The sequence below is a fragment of the Typha angustifolia genome, chromosome 5 (genome assembly GCF_048772165.1).
Source record: "Typha angustifolia cultivar Huaian chromosome 5, ASM4877216v1, whole genome shotgun sequence".
Lineage (NCBI taxonomy): Eukaryota > Viridiplantae > Streptophyta > Magnoliopsida > Poales > Typhaceae > Typha > Typha angustifolia.
In genome coordinates this window covers 7,583,185-7,599,615 of record NC_133243.1, presented here as the reverse complement: position 1 = coordinate 7,599,615, position 16,431 = coordinate 7,583,185, and the positions used below count along the sequence as shown (strand labels likewise).

The following is a 16,431-nucleotide window of genomic DNA, read 5'->3' as shown; positions in this document are numbered from 1 at the left end:
ATGAATAATAATTTAAATTGATACAAGTCGGTGACAATTTGAGTGATTCTCAGTGAACCAAGTAAAATAATTATTTCTTAATTAGTCGGTGATTTACGTGAAACAAAGCTAAAACTGACCTACTCGGATAAATAATTTTGGAATCGATTCATTTGCATCCATTCTTTTGCACACAAAGGTTCGAGGCTATAATGGTAATTTATCCTTGGTAGAAGATGCACTGCAATAAATTGTGTCATAAATAAGAAATAATTAATGAAAGACCACAAAGTCCAGTGGTCCACAACCGATACCTGAGGGAAATAATTTATATATTCATATATATATATATATATATATATATATATAAAGTGTTGAAGAAGAAGAAGAAGAAGAAGAAGAAGAAGAAGAAGGGAGCTCTAAAATGGCTAAGGAAACGGCGGTGGAAAGCTCCGGAGCAGACGTGGCCTCCTTCACCCACCCCTACTCTTTCCTGCAGCAGTTGGTGAAAGCTTGCAGCTGTTGCTTGGGTTTGTGTGATTCTTTCAAGGATCCAAAGGAGGCTCCTCCTCCTCCTCAGGAAGAAGAGATTAATGGAAAGCAATCCAATGTAAAACCTCTCTCTTTCTCTCTCTCTCTCTCTCTCTCTCTCTCTCTCTCTCTCTAGATCTCTTAACTAATTTACTAGGAAGTACCTCATGCCTTTCATTTTTGCAGCTCCCAAATGGTTCATCTCAAGAAGAAGAGAATGAAAAGAATCCCACTGTAATATTTTCTCTCTTATTTTTGTCATGAATATTTGCATGGATTTTCTACTACTACTACTACTACTACTACTACTACTACTACTACTACTACTACTGCATGGGCTCTTCTAATTCACAGTTTCTAATTACTTGCAGGGAGATGATCCCACCATAGAGAGTTCGGCTACTTCAAGAAGGAACAGGCCAGTTAGGCCACCACCAAGCACTGGGTCACCTGGTCAGCACCACTGAGCTTAATTGATGACCAGAGTTGCAGAAAGGGAGAGAGAGAAAGAAAGAGATTCATGGATATATATATATATATATATAATTAAGCTCTACTGCCTTTGTGATTAAGATGAGTATTAGTAGCTATCCACCTGTGTATATGTATATATAAATCTTGTATTCTTCCTGGTATTTCTAATCCTAAAGTAATTAAGTTGAATGAAATAAGTTTCAAGTTATGTCTTGGTGATGTTATTGAAGGTGATAGAATCAATGCGGTCTGAGAAAAATCCAACAGAAATCCATCAAAAATTGTGTGGACACATGTCGGGGGCTCGAAAGTTGATGCATTCCATGCACATAAATATATGTTCTGAAAGGCTACAATTGTTATGTTTTCAAAAAGTGATTATTAAAACCACAAATATGGCCTGGCTTATGATATAATAATATCTATGGAAAAACTATGAAATATACACCACATCTGACACAGTAGTAATGCACTGCATGCATTAAATGGTGTTTCATAGTTATTAATGAATTATGGTAAAGGAGTAGTTGAGAGATCAATAGGAGTGATCATGAAAGGAGAGACAAAGGAGAAGAGAGAGAGGGAGAGAGAGAGCACCAAAAATGGCCAAAGACTGAAGAGGTAGTCTTTCAAAAGATCCAAAGGATTCATCTCAATGCAGAAGAGAGGATTAAAAGAAACCCAGTGTAAACTTCTCTCTATCTTGATTCTTTCTCGTTATATATGATATATATTTGCATGGATCTGCATGTCTTCCTACATGGGCTTAATTTTTTGGTTCAACCCCTACCATTTTTTTCAAACTATCCAAATGAAGACTACCAGAGAAGATCTTTTGGGATAATAATTAGAGAAAAAGAGAACATAATATGGGCCTAATCGAGAATTAAGGAAAAAGAAGGGATTGAAATGGGAAGTTTTCCCGGGGGGATTTTAAGTGCTCTTGGATCTCATATCTTACTAGAAGATAGAATCAATCTTTATGGCAAACATCCAATAAGAAACTAGCTAATTCAAGATGTTGGCGTTCCACCAAATTTGATGGAATGTAACTAAAATTCAATGTTGGGTGGCTCTTGTCAGTATCCACACAAGTATGGCAACCTGGGTTGTTCAGACAAACACTAGATATCAATGTGGGTAATTGAAGTTGAAATCTAGTCCCAAGTCTTTGGAATTCCACTTCTTCTCACTCTCCCACAATAAGTTTGAAACGAAATCTGTAAACCCAAATGATAGATATTCACGAGTAGAATCTGATATAATGATGTTTGATCCAATCTTCTCATCAAGCTTCAGAGATGTTTGCATAGCAGTGAGATAATACACAATCATCCATAATAGCAGAAGCAAATGTAAACATGAAAGAATAGTTTGAGATCATATGATGATATAAATATCAGGGTAATGAATGTTATACTCCACCCTGCAGATAAGTACTTCGCCATTAAACGTTGTAAATATGGCCTAAGCAGGCAGGCATAAATGACTGGGACTTTGCTAGAATAGCTTGCAATTTTACCATGTAACAAGGTAGAGGTTTCATATTTCATATGATATCGACCAATAAATAGTGACAAGAGATCACAAGAATGGACAAAGTCATGCATTCTAAATTATAATTAGTACAAATGAAACCATATTTTCCCAATAATAAGACTTGCTACTAATGGAGGCAAGCTGCCATGTCGATGGCTTAGCAAATTCATGAGAATTCTTGGATCAACTTGAGCAACAATCCAGGTACAAGGCACTTAACTATGTAGTAGTTGCATGGATGACAAGCAAGTAGAGAAGGGAAAGCCATCTGCAACAGCTCCAATCAAGTGTCTACTCTCCCAAGATGAAGGCCAATGCATAGAGCGCCAGTTGCATCTAACAAGGAAGCACACCAACCTTGACCACCTACTGTTCATTTAGGTACTATCTTGAAATCAGAATCAGAACAATGGTGTCTGCTTCTTACTTGGCTCAGTGGTTGTATACCTGTTCATGCAGACTTTGGCATGAGCAGCAAGGCAAATCTTCAGGATAATGGCAGCTTGAAGGGTTTCTCAATGATTGTAACCTTGGTAAGCACAGCGGACTCTGTATGTATCCTTTTGAGCATCAATTATTCTTCACGACAAAGATTGAACCTTTGGCGAAGACATTGGAGACAAGGATCGAACCTCCAGCGAAGATGTCATAGCTCATCAAACCTCTGACAAAGACCGTAACTCATCGAACCTCCGTCACATCTCGTGCTAGCAAAAGTTCTATCATAAGCAACCTCAATCATCACAAATCTCCCATCATCATTGCCTCAATTATAGAAAATGACAAAATCACTCATACAAGGAAACTTGTATGTTCTCATTCCAAATATACTAGGAAAGATTGTACATATCCTATTCAGTTTGTTCATTCTTTAGTTCCATTCTTTCCCTTCACTGTGCTCTTCATGTATCTACTTATATTCAGCAGATATTTGCACCAAATTTTAAGGGTGACTACCTAATCATCTCTAATTTTCTTCACCAGAGGTTCGATCTTTGTCGTGAAGAATAATATGACTATTAAGAGGTAGTCAACTGCAATCTTGACAACTGAAGAAGATGAAATCTTATGTCACAAATTAACACAGAGTGCTGAACTCCCATAGTGGATGACAAACTTAAATATGTGCCGTGCATATTTCAATTGGAAGGGACTAACTATCAGGGGGAAAATGAAGAATTTAAGGAGATATCCTACTTCCTACAGGACCAGTATGAAAATCATCAATCTACCAAGTACCAAATACCATTTATTTCACTCTTATAACAAAGTATCAAAATCAATCAGTAGTACTGTCAACAATTGCACCAACACCAAAACTGATCCGGCCATAATTTGCAAGATATGGGTTTGTCATCATAAACAAGAGAAACGAAAATCAAGGAAAAAATGGTTTCAAGTATAATTGAAAATTGAAAGCTAAAATGTAACCACATGGTATGTTTTGCACTCACCAAGATTTAAGTGGTGATAAACTTTAGGATAATTATTCATAGGACCAATAGTATATACTCATGAACCATTTGAGGATCCACAGGTATCAACAAACGTAACATTTTTATGTTCTTTTTGTCCTCTCAATGCCACTCCACGATATAGAATACCAGGTGAAGGATAAGAGAGACGTTTTTGAAACATTGTTCTCGTAGAAGATGAAGCACTTAGACAGAAAATTGTAGCAACCCTACTAAATATCACAATTCTGAGGGTTGTAGGATAGTTAAACTTTGCACACGACAAATAAAAACTAGAGAAACTATGAATGGTAAACAAAAGTGAAACTTATAGTTGTTTGGGCAACAGGACAACAGGAAGTACAAGTTCCAAGTGCAATCCTATCCAGCTGTTGTTGTTTTAAGTTGCAAACCTGGTAAAGCTATGAGTTTTATCTTTCTGCAAGTCATGATTAAATTTCAGACTGACAAGCACTATCAATGGATTGGAAGGAAAAGCAAACCTACAAATTTTATTCCATCATATCTCCTTCAAGCTTGCCTTGGATTGGAACATTCCCAGCACGAGCAGCAAGATAATCTTCAAAAAGCCCAGGAATTCTTTGTTCATGCGGATGGATAAACTTTTTTAGGAACTTCTCCTCACTCAACACCACAGCAGAATAAAAGTCACTTCCTCCTTCATGCAGTCCTCTTGCCTTCAGAATCTTCAGAACCAAGTTCCTAGGGATCAATCTCTGCTCCAAGCTATACACAAGAATGATCGGGCGGTGGGCGAGATAAGAATGGTCACAACCAACTTCCGTGGTTAAATATTCGACACTTTGCCGCATATTCTTCTCCGACATCCTCAAAATATTTGGGGCCTTGATGACAGCGGATGAAATCTGCTCTTCTGACCACCCAAGGTTCTTCAAAAATCTGAACTTGGCATCAACTGTTCTTCTACTCAAACAGCTTGTGGTCTTCAATGCCTGCCAGAAGAGACCAGAGCCACGGGGTACCCCTAATTCCTCAGCTCGTCGAACAATGGTCTTCACTGAATTGTGATTTGTGGTGAGTAATCTAGGAATCGACATTAATGTCTGGGCAATCTGCCTATCAGAAACACCACATTCGCGCAGCAGAGCAATGTTGGGAATAACAATCTTCTCAAGATCGCTACTTAGAAGGTACCTGTTCATCTTAATGGCTTTCAACAACTTCTCTACGGACCCCAACAGAGGTATCCAAAACTCAATCTTTCGCTGCAAATACCGACGTAGGAAAGCACTCGGAGTCGACGAGACGAGTTGTACGATCTCGGCTTGAGAGAATCCAATATCCTGCAGATCTTTCATCCTGGGGTTTAAGGTCTTCTCCACTCTAGCGCACAGGAGTTTGGGGTCGAGAGACACGGCAGTTCTGATGTCGCCATCAGTGAAGCCGTGATCTTTGAGGAAATGCCTGACCGAATCGGGATTCGAAGGGGTCTTGAGGTGGGCGAGGTGCTTGGATGCTTTAGTTGCTTTGTCTGATGAGAACCCAAATGAGTCGATGAGATATTCAACAATGAAGGGGCATTCGGGAGACGGGGTTTTGCTTGTGGAGTGAGAGAAGCGAAGGGACGTCAAGAGGAAGCCATGGGTGCGAGAGACGACGGCGGTTCTTGTCGGAGAGAAGTAGGGAAGAAGGCAAAGGAGCTTCTTTTGAAGTAGCATTCTTCTCGGAGAGGAGACCAACCACCTACCGCTTCTCCAGGGTTTTCAAAACATCTTCGTAGAACTTCGCATAAAACCCAAAATTGATTGGCTTAAAACTTCGCGGACACAGTAGAGGCAAATGATCAAACACCTTTAGGGTCGCCAAAGGAACTACTCTTATATGTCCTTTACAGGAAAGTTGTCATTTTGGACCCTCAACTTACGACAATACAAATTGACTCCCTCCCTCAGCTACTGTAAATATTCATCTGCGACTTTGCTAGAATAGCTTCCAAAGCATAATAGTATGATAAGAAATCACAAGAATGAAAGAAGTCAAGCATTCTACATTTAGACTTGCAATTAGTACAAATGACAACATATATATGTATATCCAATAATAAGAGGAGCAGTACAACTAAAGGAAGTGATCAGACTTATCGATGGCTTAATGGCGAATTCATGAGCATTCTTGGAGTCAACTTGAGTGAACAATCCAGGTACAAGGCACTCTCAACCATATAGAAATTGCATGGATGACAAGCATGTAGAGAAGGCAAAGCCATCTGAAACAGCTCCAACCAAGTGTTCAGTTTACCAAGGCAAAGCCATCAACGCATGCAGCGCTAGTTGCATATAACAAGGAAGCACCAACCTTGATAACCTACTCTACAATCAGTTAATATCTTGAAATATGAATCAGATCAATGGTGTCTGCATCTTACTTGGCTCAGCGGCTTCATACCGGTTCATGCAGACTTGACATGAACAGCAAAAAGTAAACCTTCAAGATGTTGGTGACTTGGATGGGTTCTCAATGACTATAACCTTGGTCTTGCACCAGATTTAGTGAGGAATGGACGGCTGGCAGCGCCATCCCTGCGTAGAGAGAAGCATTCTTCTTCTAGGAAGTATTGGCTATTAGGAGGAAAATCTTATGCCATAAATAAAGACTGAATACTGAACTCCCATAGTGGATGACATAAATTGGAAGGAATTGGCTATCAGGAAGAAAGAGAAGAATTCAAGGACAGTTCTACATTCTACAGGACCAGTATGAAAATTATCAATCTACCAAATTCTAATTATTTCACTCTTATACACGCAGAATATCAAATCAATCGGCATTACTGCCAACAATAGCACCAGCACGGAAAATGATCCGGCCATAATTTGCAAAAGTATAGGATTGGCATCAAATCATCATAAACAGTTTCCAGTCATCTTACAGATCTCCAGTGCCTAACTTGTGCCAAGAGAAATCAAAAGCAAGAATAGAAAGTTCACACTATAATTGAAAATTGAAAGCTAAAAAGTAATGAGTAATTTTTCATAGGACCAAGATTTAATTGTTCATTAGCTTTAGAGGATAATTATTCATAGGAGTATAGGACCGATAGTATATATTCCTGAACCATTTGAGGATCCAGAGGTATCAACAAATCTGACATTTTCTGATCTATTTGACCTCTCAATTTTAATAATGAGTTGGGTACTGATATAGAATACCAGTTGAAGGATAAGATCGAAGTTTTTGAAATTTTGTTCTCACAGAATAAGCAATTAGACATATAATTGAATCAATCCTACTAAAAAGCCAACACTCAGGGTTGTAGGAAAGATAACAGTATTTGAACTCGATCGATAAGAGCTCAGAGAAACTATGAAGGGTAAAAGAATGAAACCTGTCATTGTTTGGGCAACAGGAAATACAAGTTCTAAATTCTAAGTGCGTTCTTATCCAGCTGTTTAAATTGCCAACTTGCAGACCTAGTAAAGCTATAATTTTAATCTTTTTGCAACTCATCATTGAACTTCAGACTGGCAGCTGCTAACGAGGCTAAGATGCATAGGACAAGTGGACACTATCAATAGATTGGTAGGAAGAGCAAACCGATAAATTATTCCAACATATCTCCTTCAAGCTTGCCCTGGATTGGAACATTTCCAGAACAAGCAGCAAAATAAGCTTCAGAAAGCCCAGGAATTCTCTTTTCATGCAGATGAATAAACTTCTCTAGGAACTTCTCCTCACTTAACACCAGAGCAGAATAAAAGTCACTTCCTCCTTCACGCAATCCTCTTGCCTTCAGAATCTTCAGAACACAGTTCCTAGGGATCAACCTGTGCTCCAAGCTAAACATAAGAATGATCGGTCGGCGGGCAAGATATGATTGATCACAACCAACTTCCTTGGTTACAAATTCAAAACTTTGCCGCATATTCTTCTCCGATAGCTTCAAAATCGTTGGGGCCTTGATGATAGCAGATGCAATCTGCTCTTCTGACCACCCAAGGTTCTTCAAAAACCTGAACTTGGCATCAATTGTGTTTCTGCTCATACAGCTTGTGGTCTTCAATGCCTGCCAGAAGAGACCAGAACCACGGGGTACCCCTAATTCCTCGGCACGTTGAACAATGGTCTTCACTGAATTGTGATTTGTGGTGAGTAATCTAGGAACCGACATTAACGTCTGGGCAATCTGACGATCAGAAACACCGCATTCGCGCAGGAGCGCAATGTTGGGAACCACAACCGTCTCAAGAGCACTTGTTAGAAGGTATCTGTTCATCTTGATGGCTTTCAACAACTTCTCCACGGATCCCAAAAGAGGTACCCAAAACTCAATCTTGCGCTGCAAATAGCGACGTCGGAAAGCATTCGGAGTCAACGAGATGAGTTGTATGATCTCGGCTTGAGAGAACCCCATATCCTGCAGAATTTTCATCCTGGGTTCTAAGGTCTTCTCCACGCTAGCGCACAGGAGTTTGGGGTCGAGAGACACGGCAGTTCGTATGTCGCCATCAGTGAAGCCGTGATGTTTGAGGAAATGCCTGACTGAATCGGGATTCGAAAGGGTCTTGAGGTGGGCGAGATGCTCCGATGCTTTCGCTGCTTTGTCTGACGAGAGCCCACATGAGTCGATGAGATATCTGACAATGAAGGGGTGTTCGGGAGATGGGTTTTCGCTTGCGGCGTGAGAGAAGCGGAGGGAGGTTAAGAGGAAGCCATGGGCGCAAGAGATGAAGGTGGTTCTCGTCGGAGAGAAGCAAGGAAGAAGGTAAAGGAGCTTCTTTTGGAGTAGCATTGTGGTTGTAGAGAAGCTGCGACTCCGACTCGACTTCTTCAGGATTTTTCAAAACGTCTTCGTAGAACTTCGCATAAAACATCCAGTGACAGTGATCGATCAAACACTTCGAATTGATCTTATATAACCTTTACAGGGAAATTTCTATTTTGACCCCTCAACGTCGGCTAATACAAATTGACTCCCTCCTCGCGACGCTAAACGACATGATTGGTGGCCAAAACAAGAGAGGAGATTTAAATGTTAGGGTTAGCCAGGTAGGAGATTTATGGTGTTGAAATTTGGCAAACCGTTTTGGCATGGCCTGATGTACTTTCTAAGAAAAGCTTGCAGATATTATAATAATGCAATCTAATACATATAAGAGAGGGATAATAGTGTGATAGACTCTTTGAAACAAGATCTGCACTTAGCCTAGCCTACATTTGACGACACTTAATATAAGATATACAGAAATAAATACAAGAGAAGGTAGGAATTTCGAGTTAGCTTGTAGTTTTGTTTTTATTTGCAATCTGGTAATACACCGTGAATTTTCAAATGTCGAAAGATTGAGGACCACTAAAAGAGATAGATTGGCTCAAGATAGTTGCCGGGTGACAAGAGATTTTACGGGATGGAGCCACCAAAGCATAGAGGTGACAAGCTTGGCGGAGAACGAGGCATCAAGCCAACAGAAGGAGCTAAGAGAAGGTGTAATAGGGAGATGGAGTCAGATTGAGGCCCACTAGTAAAAAGGAAGGGTAGAGAAGAATAAAGAATAAACCACGAGGAAGATAAAATCCATCTCCTCCCTTAGCCACTAGGTTAGTAGAGGTGAGGTGACGCTTGAGATTGTCGGTTATAGCTAATTTCTATGAGAATGTTGGTTTAATGGTCGAGTCTAATTATTAACAAGAGTTAATCTCATTATTCCGCCTATAGGCTATATAACCTAAAAGTTCTTGAATCATAAAAATAAAAAATGAATTTGCCTAAATTGCATGATGTTAATCCTATGATGTATAAGTTGTTATACTACATGATCCAGCTCACTTAATATATTTTCCAAAAATTAAAAAAAAATTTGACATAAAAGGGGCATAAATAAGATGAAAAAAAAAAAAAAAACATCCACACACACACACACACATTGACACAGATACTACCAACATGACAAAAGGTAGGCAGTAGTAGGCCAGTCATCTAAACATTCATTCACAACAAAAGTAGAACCAAATTGCCATGTCTTTCTGCAGTTTAATTCCTACTGAACAAAAGCACTGCATGCACTGCAGTCTATAGGACTTCAAATGGAAGGCACATGATAGTATCTTCCCTTGCACATACATCTGTACACAATGGGGCATGACTCTGCCTCCTCCGAGCACTTGAAGTTCACCATCACCCTCTTGCATGGAACGCATGCTCCGCATGCGTGTGAACAATCTGGATATCTCGACCCACCCCCGTACCTCTCAATCTGTTCATCAAATCAAAAAATTCAAACCTCCTGCTCTGCTACCATGTTAAACTCACTAATTACACAAAAAACTTAGGTTGATAGAGAACGGTAAAATATTTTTACTGTAGAATAAATTTGTTTTTCTTAACCTTTTTCTAATTGCAAGCTTTGTCAGAAATTAGAATCCAGAAGAACACAAGTGAATGTTTTTTGTGTTTTTAAGGAATGAGGTTAATTATGTCATACCTCAGATTTCATATGGCCATTCCAACCCACAACATCATCTGATAAAAGAGAAAAGAAAAGAAAACTTATAAACTATAACCCAGATTGATGATGAGCAAAGAAAATTAAAGCAGATATATAATCTGCAATCTTTCCAAACTTACTGGGAGTTAGTCGAAGCCCTTCACTCATAGCAGATAGCAGCAACAAGAGAATGGCTACAAGAGAAGAACTCTGAGATCTACCATGGCTGCAGTACTCCATCTTCACTGGTCTTTGCACCCCTACATGAAAAACCTGGGAGAATTCACATGGATATATAGGCAGAGAATTAGAGAGCAGGAAGGTGGAGATATAGAGGAAAAAGAGGCAATTAAAGATTGATTCATAAAAGCTTTCTTATTTTAAAAGAAAAATATTATTAAACGTGCCAATTGGCAGGGACAGATTGCAATGGCTCTACTTGCCCTGAGGATGGAAGTCATGAGGATAGAAGGGTGTAGTTATTGCTATCATGGAGATTGGATTGTAGCGAGACAACTTACACTTGGGTTGGATTCAAAAGAAAGGAAAAAAAAAGGTACTCCATTAATGGCCACTTCCTCCTCTCTTCTCTTCTGAATTTAAATAGAAGATCTACTGTTTCTTTTTTTCCATTCTTTTTCATCCAAACATAGTATTTGTATGCAAGTGCATGGGCCAAGGTATTATAGTATCACTAGTTGCCATAACTCACATATAGTTTAGTTAGAGTATTACTAAATAGTATTATATTCTTATTTGGGCCCCCCTTAATAAAAAATAATAATATTATAACTACCTTTTGTTTACTCTCTCATGTATTATACTTTCATCTTTCTAGGTGAAAAGATAAACACATAATAAATAGATAATTATTAGGTGACAGATGCATGCCCACCTGAGATGCCTCTTCTACAGCTATGATAAAATAGCTAAAATTACTAGGGTTATTTTGACTTTCTTGTTCTATGTTGGAATGCAACTATTAGAGAGAAGACTCTTAAAACTTTAATTTTTCCAATTAAGTGGATACAATTAATTATTTATCTGATAGGGTTGTCGAGTTGTTGGGTTATTTTTTTAATAAGGTTACTATTAGCCTTGGGATCTAATGAGGCAGTGACATCATTTGGATAGTTTTTTAAAGTGGTTTGAGAACTATTCAGTGTTGCAAGTTGTCACCTTGGCATAGCAAAAGTTGGCTTGATACAGAGATTTCTTCCCGACATATTAGCCCTACCATTTTGCTGGACACACCATTTGCATGCATGCATTTATTTGAAAACAAATTGGCAAATATTTTAATGTATCTTTAAAAATTATAATATTAATCCAACAGCTATAATAGATAATTTTCATAGTATCGATTTTCTGATACCGGTTCTAAAACTACATTACGTAAGAAAATAAGTATATTAGTTAAGAAGATTTAATTACGTGTGTTTAACTTATCAATTTTCTTATTATACCCTTGAAAATCTTAACCATTAGATCTTCATCAAACTGATTGATATACATTTTTTTTCTTCTTCCGTTAAGATTTCTCTATTAAATATAATTATGCCTTAATTATAAGAGATATCATTTAATATTAAATAATTTAAATTTGATTATTTGGAGATAAACTTCAATTTAAATATAATTCTCTATCTCTATCTATTAAAATTTAATTTAAATTAATATTAAACAAATGGGAGATATATGTAAATAATTAAAAATAATCAAAAGGATAAAATGTAATTAAATTATTATCAAGTTAATTTTAAAAGACATCAATACCCTTATTTTGATATATATATCTTTTACTTAATAAAATATTAAGATAATATAATTGTTAAAAAATAATGTGCCTGTTAGAACGGAAGAAACCCTCAAACAAATTATTACTTCCTTTTCAAGACAAGAAGGCTTTTCAAATATATAAAAGTAAAATTATTCTATTGATATTTATATTTGTATTTGTTATATATTTAGAAATAAATAACCAGGATCCGTGGCGCAATGGTAGCGCGTCTGACTCCAGATCAGAAGGTTGCGTGTTCGATTCACGTCGGGTTCAAAACCCCGATCCAATGCGGATCTCTTTTTTTTTTTTTTTAAGTTTATGAAAATATAGATTAAGCGTTAATTATTTTTTTATGCGATATGAAAGAGTAAAAAGACTATTATTAGTTTTGAAGATAAAATTTAAAAAAAAATAAACTAAAATATCTTTTTGACTTCTATTTTTTCTGCCGTCGATTCGGTGAGATCATTACCGATCGGACGACTTCAATTCTTCGATCAACGAAACCAATCTTCCCCCAAATCACTCTCCTCCTCTCAGCCATGGCGGTCTTCTTCGAACTCTTCTTTACACTCTTCTCCTGGAGATGACGCTAAACCCTAATCCAATTATCTCTTCTTCCCACCTCCAATTCCCCTCTCCCTTCCCCTCTCATCACCCCAAATCTTCTTCCCACTGTCTTTCTTCTCGAAGATTCCAGAAGCTTCCAGTTAGAGCCGAGGTCCCCGTATCGACGCGTCCGAGGAAGACGAAGAGGAGCAAGGGCGATTCCACCTCGTCGGAGGCGGAGGAGCTCGTAAGAGTCCTCCTGCGTAAGACCGGAGATGGCAAGGAGCCGTTGGTTTCGACGCTAAATAAGCACGTGAAGCTGGTGAGGACGGAGCACTGCTTTCTCTTGTTCGAGGAGTTAGGGAAGCGCGATGGGTGGCTGCAATGCCTCGAGGTTGGTTCTCGTTCTTCTCCGTGATAATTTGCGGTGTTGGCGTTTAAGTGTTTATGGAAAGGTGGTGACTTTCTTGATGAAAGATTGGTTTTTCGTGCTCTTTAGCAACTCCCAATTTATATTTCGGTTTCTGTGTGGTTTAAATTGTTAGGTTTTGGTGATCTAAGTAATGTAGGTAGAATGCTCAGTGAAACTTGTTACTTTTTTATATGTTCTTTATTTTTTTTCCTTGCTTGGTTTACCTGAAGTGGCTGAATTAGAGACGTTGCTCGAAATTAGTATTTAATTTAAAGCTTTGATGCTATATGCAGCTATAATACTTAGACTTGATTGTCTATGCTTTAAGTGTCAATGGATGCAGAGGTTTGTAATTGTGAGTTGCCCTCTGCATGCCTGATTTTTTTTTAGCAGGTTGTTTCTTCGTTCACTTAGGGCAATTCATTGTAATAGAGATGAGTATATTAGAAATGGACCTTATTTACCTTGAGTTTCTGCTATGTCCTTTCATCCAATGGATGTAGTTCCACACTCGAACAACTGCCTTTAAAACCAGATTCATTTACCTCGTATGTACGAACACTCGTTCGATGCAATCCGCATGTGTTATAAGTTCTATTTATTGTCCTTCAGTTTTATTTTTATAGAATAGTAGCACCAATATTCAACTGAAATGATCGCCCTTTTGGACTGAGAATGTGATCAAATTAAGCATTGACCTTATTGTGTATCAAGTTATTCTATAACCGGTCAAGGTAATATATCTTGCATACTGTGTATACATTCTTGCTAGTTACACTTAGCAGCATGGCCATATTGCCTCAACCAGAAGTACTTTTCAAGTGATCTTATAAACAATTTGCTTGACAAGTTAATGCTTGAGGGTGTTATCACCTCTATTTAGTAAGATATACTGCTGTGTAATAATATTATTCCATTTCTACGCAGAAAAATTCAAAACTGGACTCGTGAAGTTTGGTTGCTCATGCTTCTGTGAGCTAAATCAAAATATGAAACTTTGACCCTGAATAATATATAAGTACCCTTTGGATTGTAGATAGAAATGGCTTTGATTTGCTTGAAGTTATTTTCATAGGAACATCTAAAAATGATTGAATTCCAAATCAGGCTCAGGCAGCAGATTAGAGTAAGAATTTATATTCCAAAGTTACTACAATGATAAAATACTAAGAAATGATACTCAAGTTGTGATGATGAAAAGACGATAGTTCTCTGGGGCACTTTGCTACTTAAAAGAGCCTCATATTCTCCAAATTCCTATTTACTTTTATTCCCAAATGGAACATGCCTCAAACATGAAATATCTCAAAAGAAAATGTAAAGCATAGTTTAAAAGGAGGGAAAGGGATATTTACATGTTAACTGCTGATGCACTTCCTTGCTGGATAAATATGTGCTAGTTTAAGTCCAAGTTGACATTTGACACTATTCCCAATTTATGTTTTTCCAATAATTGCCAGGTATTCAGATGGATGCAAAAACAGCGCTGGTATATTGCTGATAATGGTATCTATTCAAAGTTAATATCTGTGATGGGGAAAAAAGGGCAGACAAGGATGGCCATGTGGTTGTTCTCTCAGATGCGAAACAGTGGATGTAAGCCAGATACTTCTGTGTACAATGCTCTGATTACTGCACATCTTCATTCACGAGACAAGGTTAAAGCGTTGGCAAAAGCCCTTGGGTACTTTGAGAAGATGAAAAGCATTGAGAGATGCCAACCCAACATGGTCACATACAACATTCTTTTAAGAGCCTTTGCTCAGGCTGGTGACACAAAACAAGTAGAAGCTTTATTCAAGGATCTTGATGAAAGCATCGTGTCTTCTGATATTTATACCTATAATGGTGTGATGGATGCCTATGGAAAGAATGGCATGCTTAAAGAGATGGAATCTGTACTTCTGCGCATGAAAAGCAATCAATGCAAGCCAGATGTAATCACATTCAACATACTCATTGATGCATATGGGAGGCGACAGGCATTTGATAAAATGGAGCAGGTTTTCAAGAGCTTGTTGCGTTCAAAGGAGGCTCCTAGTCTCCCTACATTCAATTCAATGATAACAAATTATGGGAAGGCTAGGCTTAGAGAAAAAGCAGAGTCTGTCTTTAAAAAGATGATTGATTTAGGCTTCAAACCAAGCTATGTGACATACGAGTGTCTTATCACAATGTATGGATATTGTGACTGTGTCTCAAGAGCCAGACAGGTATTTGATGAAATGCTAAGTAATCAAAATGAGGTACAAATCTCTTCATTGAATGCTATGCTTGATGCCTACTGTGTGAACAATTTGCCCACTGAAGCAGATCATCTTCTGGATCTTGCAACAAGAAATGGGATGATGCCAAAATCTTCAACATACAAATTACTTTACAAGGCCTACAGCAAAGCGAACAGGAAGGACCTTGTTGATAGTTTGCTAAAGCGTATGGACAAACAGGGAATAGTTCCAAATAAGAGGTTCTTTTTGGATGCCTTGGAAGCCTTTGGTTCTTCTCGGGTAAGATCTAAGTCTAGCAGCAAACTAGATACTTCAAGTACTCAGCATGGTGAAAAGGATGTCTCATCTCATTGATTCTTTTCTAGTCATGTCATTCCGCTTCACTAAACACCCAACGGAATGATCAGGTGTTTGACATCCAATTTACCATGAGCATCATATCTTGATTAACATCGAGTGAGCACTAGTCTGTGCATTCAACTCGATCGTCATTGTGTTGCTAGCTCACTACCGTGCAATATTACGAGCTCAATCTGTTGTCAAAATTTTCCAGCATGTAGAATTCCTCACTGATTATTCTCAGGGTTCTTGCAAGTTCACTGAAATCTTTTATAGAAGTAGATGGGAGATGAAAGTATGTTATCTGAGATTTATTTGATAATAGCAACTGTAACCACAGTTGATTTTTCCAATGTAAATTAAGATGAAGAGTTTTACTCTATTCAGTACTTAGACAGGATATGAAGAGTTTTACTCTGACAATTCATGGCTGCATATAGCTGTTATGGAGCACCGAAGTTTTAACTTAAACGTTTGCTATTTGTTCGTTAACGTTTCCAATTCTTTCTTCAAACAATAGGTAACAAATTTATACTTAAGACATGCACATGGAACGAGTCTTTTGATGAAAAAGACTTACTCTGTTGCTGATCATGCTGCACATAATTTTGGTGCCAAACTGAGTTGACTATCTACCTTGCTGCTTATAGGCACATATCTAACCACTCTATTATTTCTG

General features: G+C 38.0%; 5 protein-coding genes and 1 non-coding gene across 8 annotated transcripts; 3 read left to right on the top strand and 3 right to left on the bottom strand.

The window, feature by feature from the left end:
* The first annotated feature begins 363 nt into the window (after positions 1-363).
* LOC140760398 (uncharacterized) lies at positions 364-1,188 on the top strand. The gene is made up of 3 exons (XM_073097329.1): positions 364-589; positions 697-744; positions 882-1,188. Exons 1-3 carry the CDS (start codon positions 404-406, stop codon positions 975-977), a joined length of 330 nt encoding a protein of 109 aa, XP_072953430.1. The 5' UTR covers positions 364-403; the 3' UTR covers positions 978-1,188.
* A 1,708-nt stretch (positions 1,189-2,896) lies between these two features.
* LOC140760568 (transcription termination factor MTEF18, mitochondrial-like) lies at positions 2,897-7,384 on the bottom strand. Of its 3 annotated transcripts, none has more exons than XM_073097572.1 (2): positions 4,485-7,384; positions 2,897-3,242 (listed from the first exon to the last, which is right to left on the bottom strand). In XM_073097572.1, exon 1 carries the CDS (start codon positions 5,675-5,677, stop codon positions 4,490-4,492), a length of 1,188 nt encoding a protein of 395 aa, XP_072953673.1. In that variant the 5' UTR covers positions 5,678-7,384; the 3' UTR covers positions 2,897-3,242; positions 4,485-4,489. The 3 variants fall into 3 exon arrangements, with proteins under 3 accessions (XP_072953673.1, XP_072953674.1, XP_072953675.1); XM_073097573.1 differs by having other exon boundaries at positions 2,897-3,230; XM_073097574.1 differs by lacking the exon at positions 2,897-3,242 and adding an exon at positions 3,306-3,572.
* A 176-nt stretch (positions 7,385-7,560) lies between these two features.
* Positions 7,561-8,748, bottom strand: LOC140760452 (transcription termination factor MTERF8, chloroplastic-like). Its single transcript, XM_073097389.1, has one exon. It carries the CDS (start codon positions 8,746-8,748, stop codon positions 7,561-7,563), a length of 1,188 nt encoding a protein of 395 aa, XP_072953490.1.
* Positions 8,749-9,870: 1,122 nt separating this feature from the next.
* On the bottom strand, positions 9,871-11,018 carry LOC140760531 (protein EPIDERMAL PATTERNING FACTOR 2-like). The gene is made up of 4 exons (XM_073097529.1): positions 10,963-11,018; positions 10,582-10,714; positions 10,439-10,476; positions 9,871-10,210 (listed from the first exon to the last, which is right to left on the bottom strand). The coding sequence occupies exons 2-4, from the start codon at positions 10,679-10,681 to the stop codon at positions 10,037-10,039; spliced, it is 312 nt and encodes a 103-aa protein (XP_072953630.1). The 5' UTR covers positions 10,682-10,714; positions 10,963-11,018; the 3' UTR covers positions 9,871-10,036.
* Positions 11,019-12,425: 1,407 nt separating this feature from the next.
* Positions 12,426-12,497, top strand: TRNAW-CCA (transfer RNA tryptophan (anticodon CCA)). The gene has a single exon. It is a non-coding gene; the product is annotated as a tRNA-Trp (tRNA).
* A 215-nt stretch (positions 12,498-12,712) lies between these two features.
* LOC140760616 (uncharacterized) lies at positions 12,713-16,205 on the top strand. Its single transcript, XM_073097644.1, has 2 exons — positions 12,713-13,167; positions 14,646-16,205. The coding sequence occupies exons 1-2, from the start codon at positions 12,811-12,813 to the stop codon at positions 15,765-15,767; spliced, it is 1,479 nt and encodes a 492-aa protein (XP_072953745.1). The 5' UTR covers positions 12,713-12,810; the 3' UTR covers positions 15,768-16,205.
* Positions 16,206-16,431: the final 226 nt, after the last annotated feature.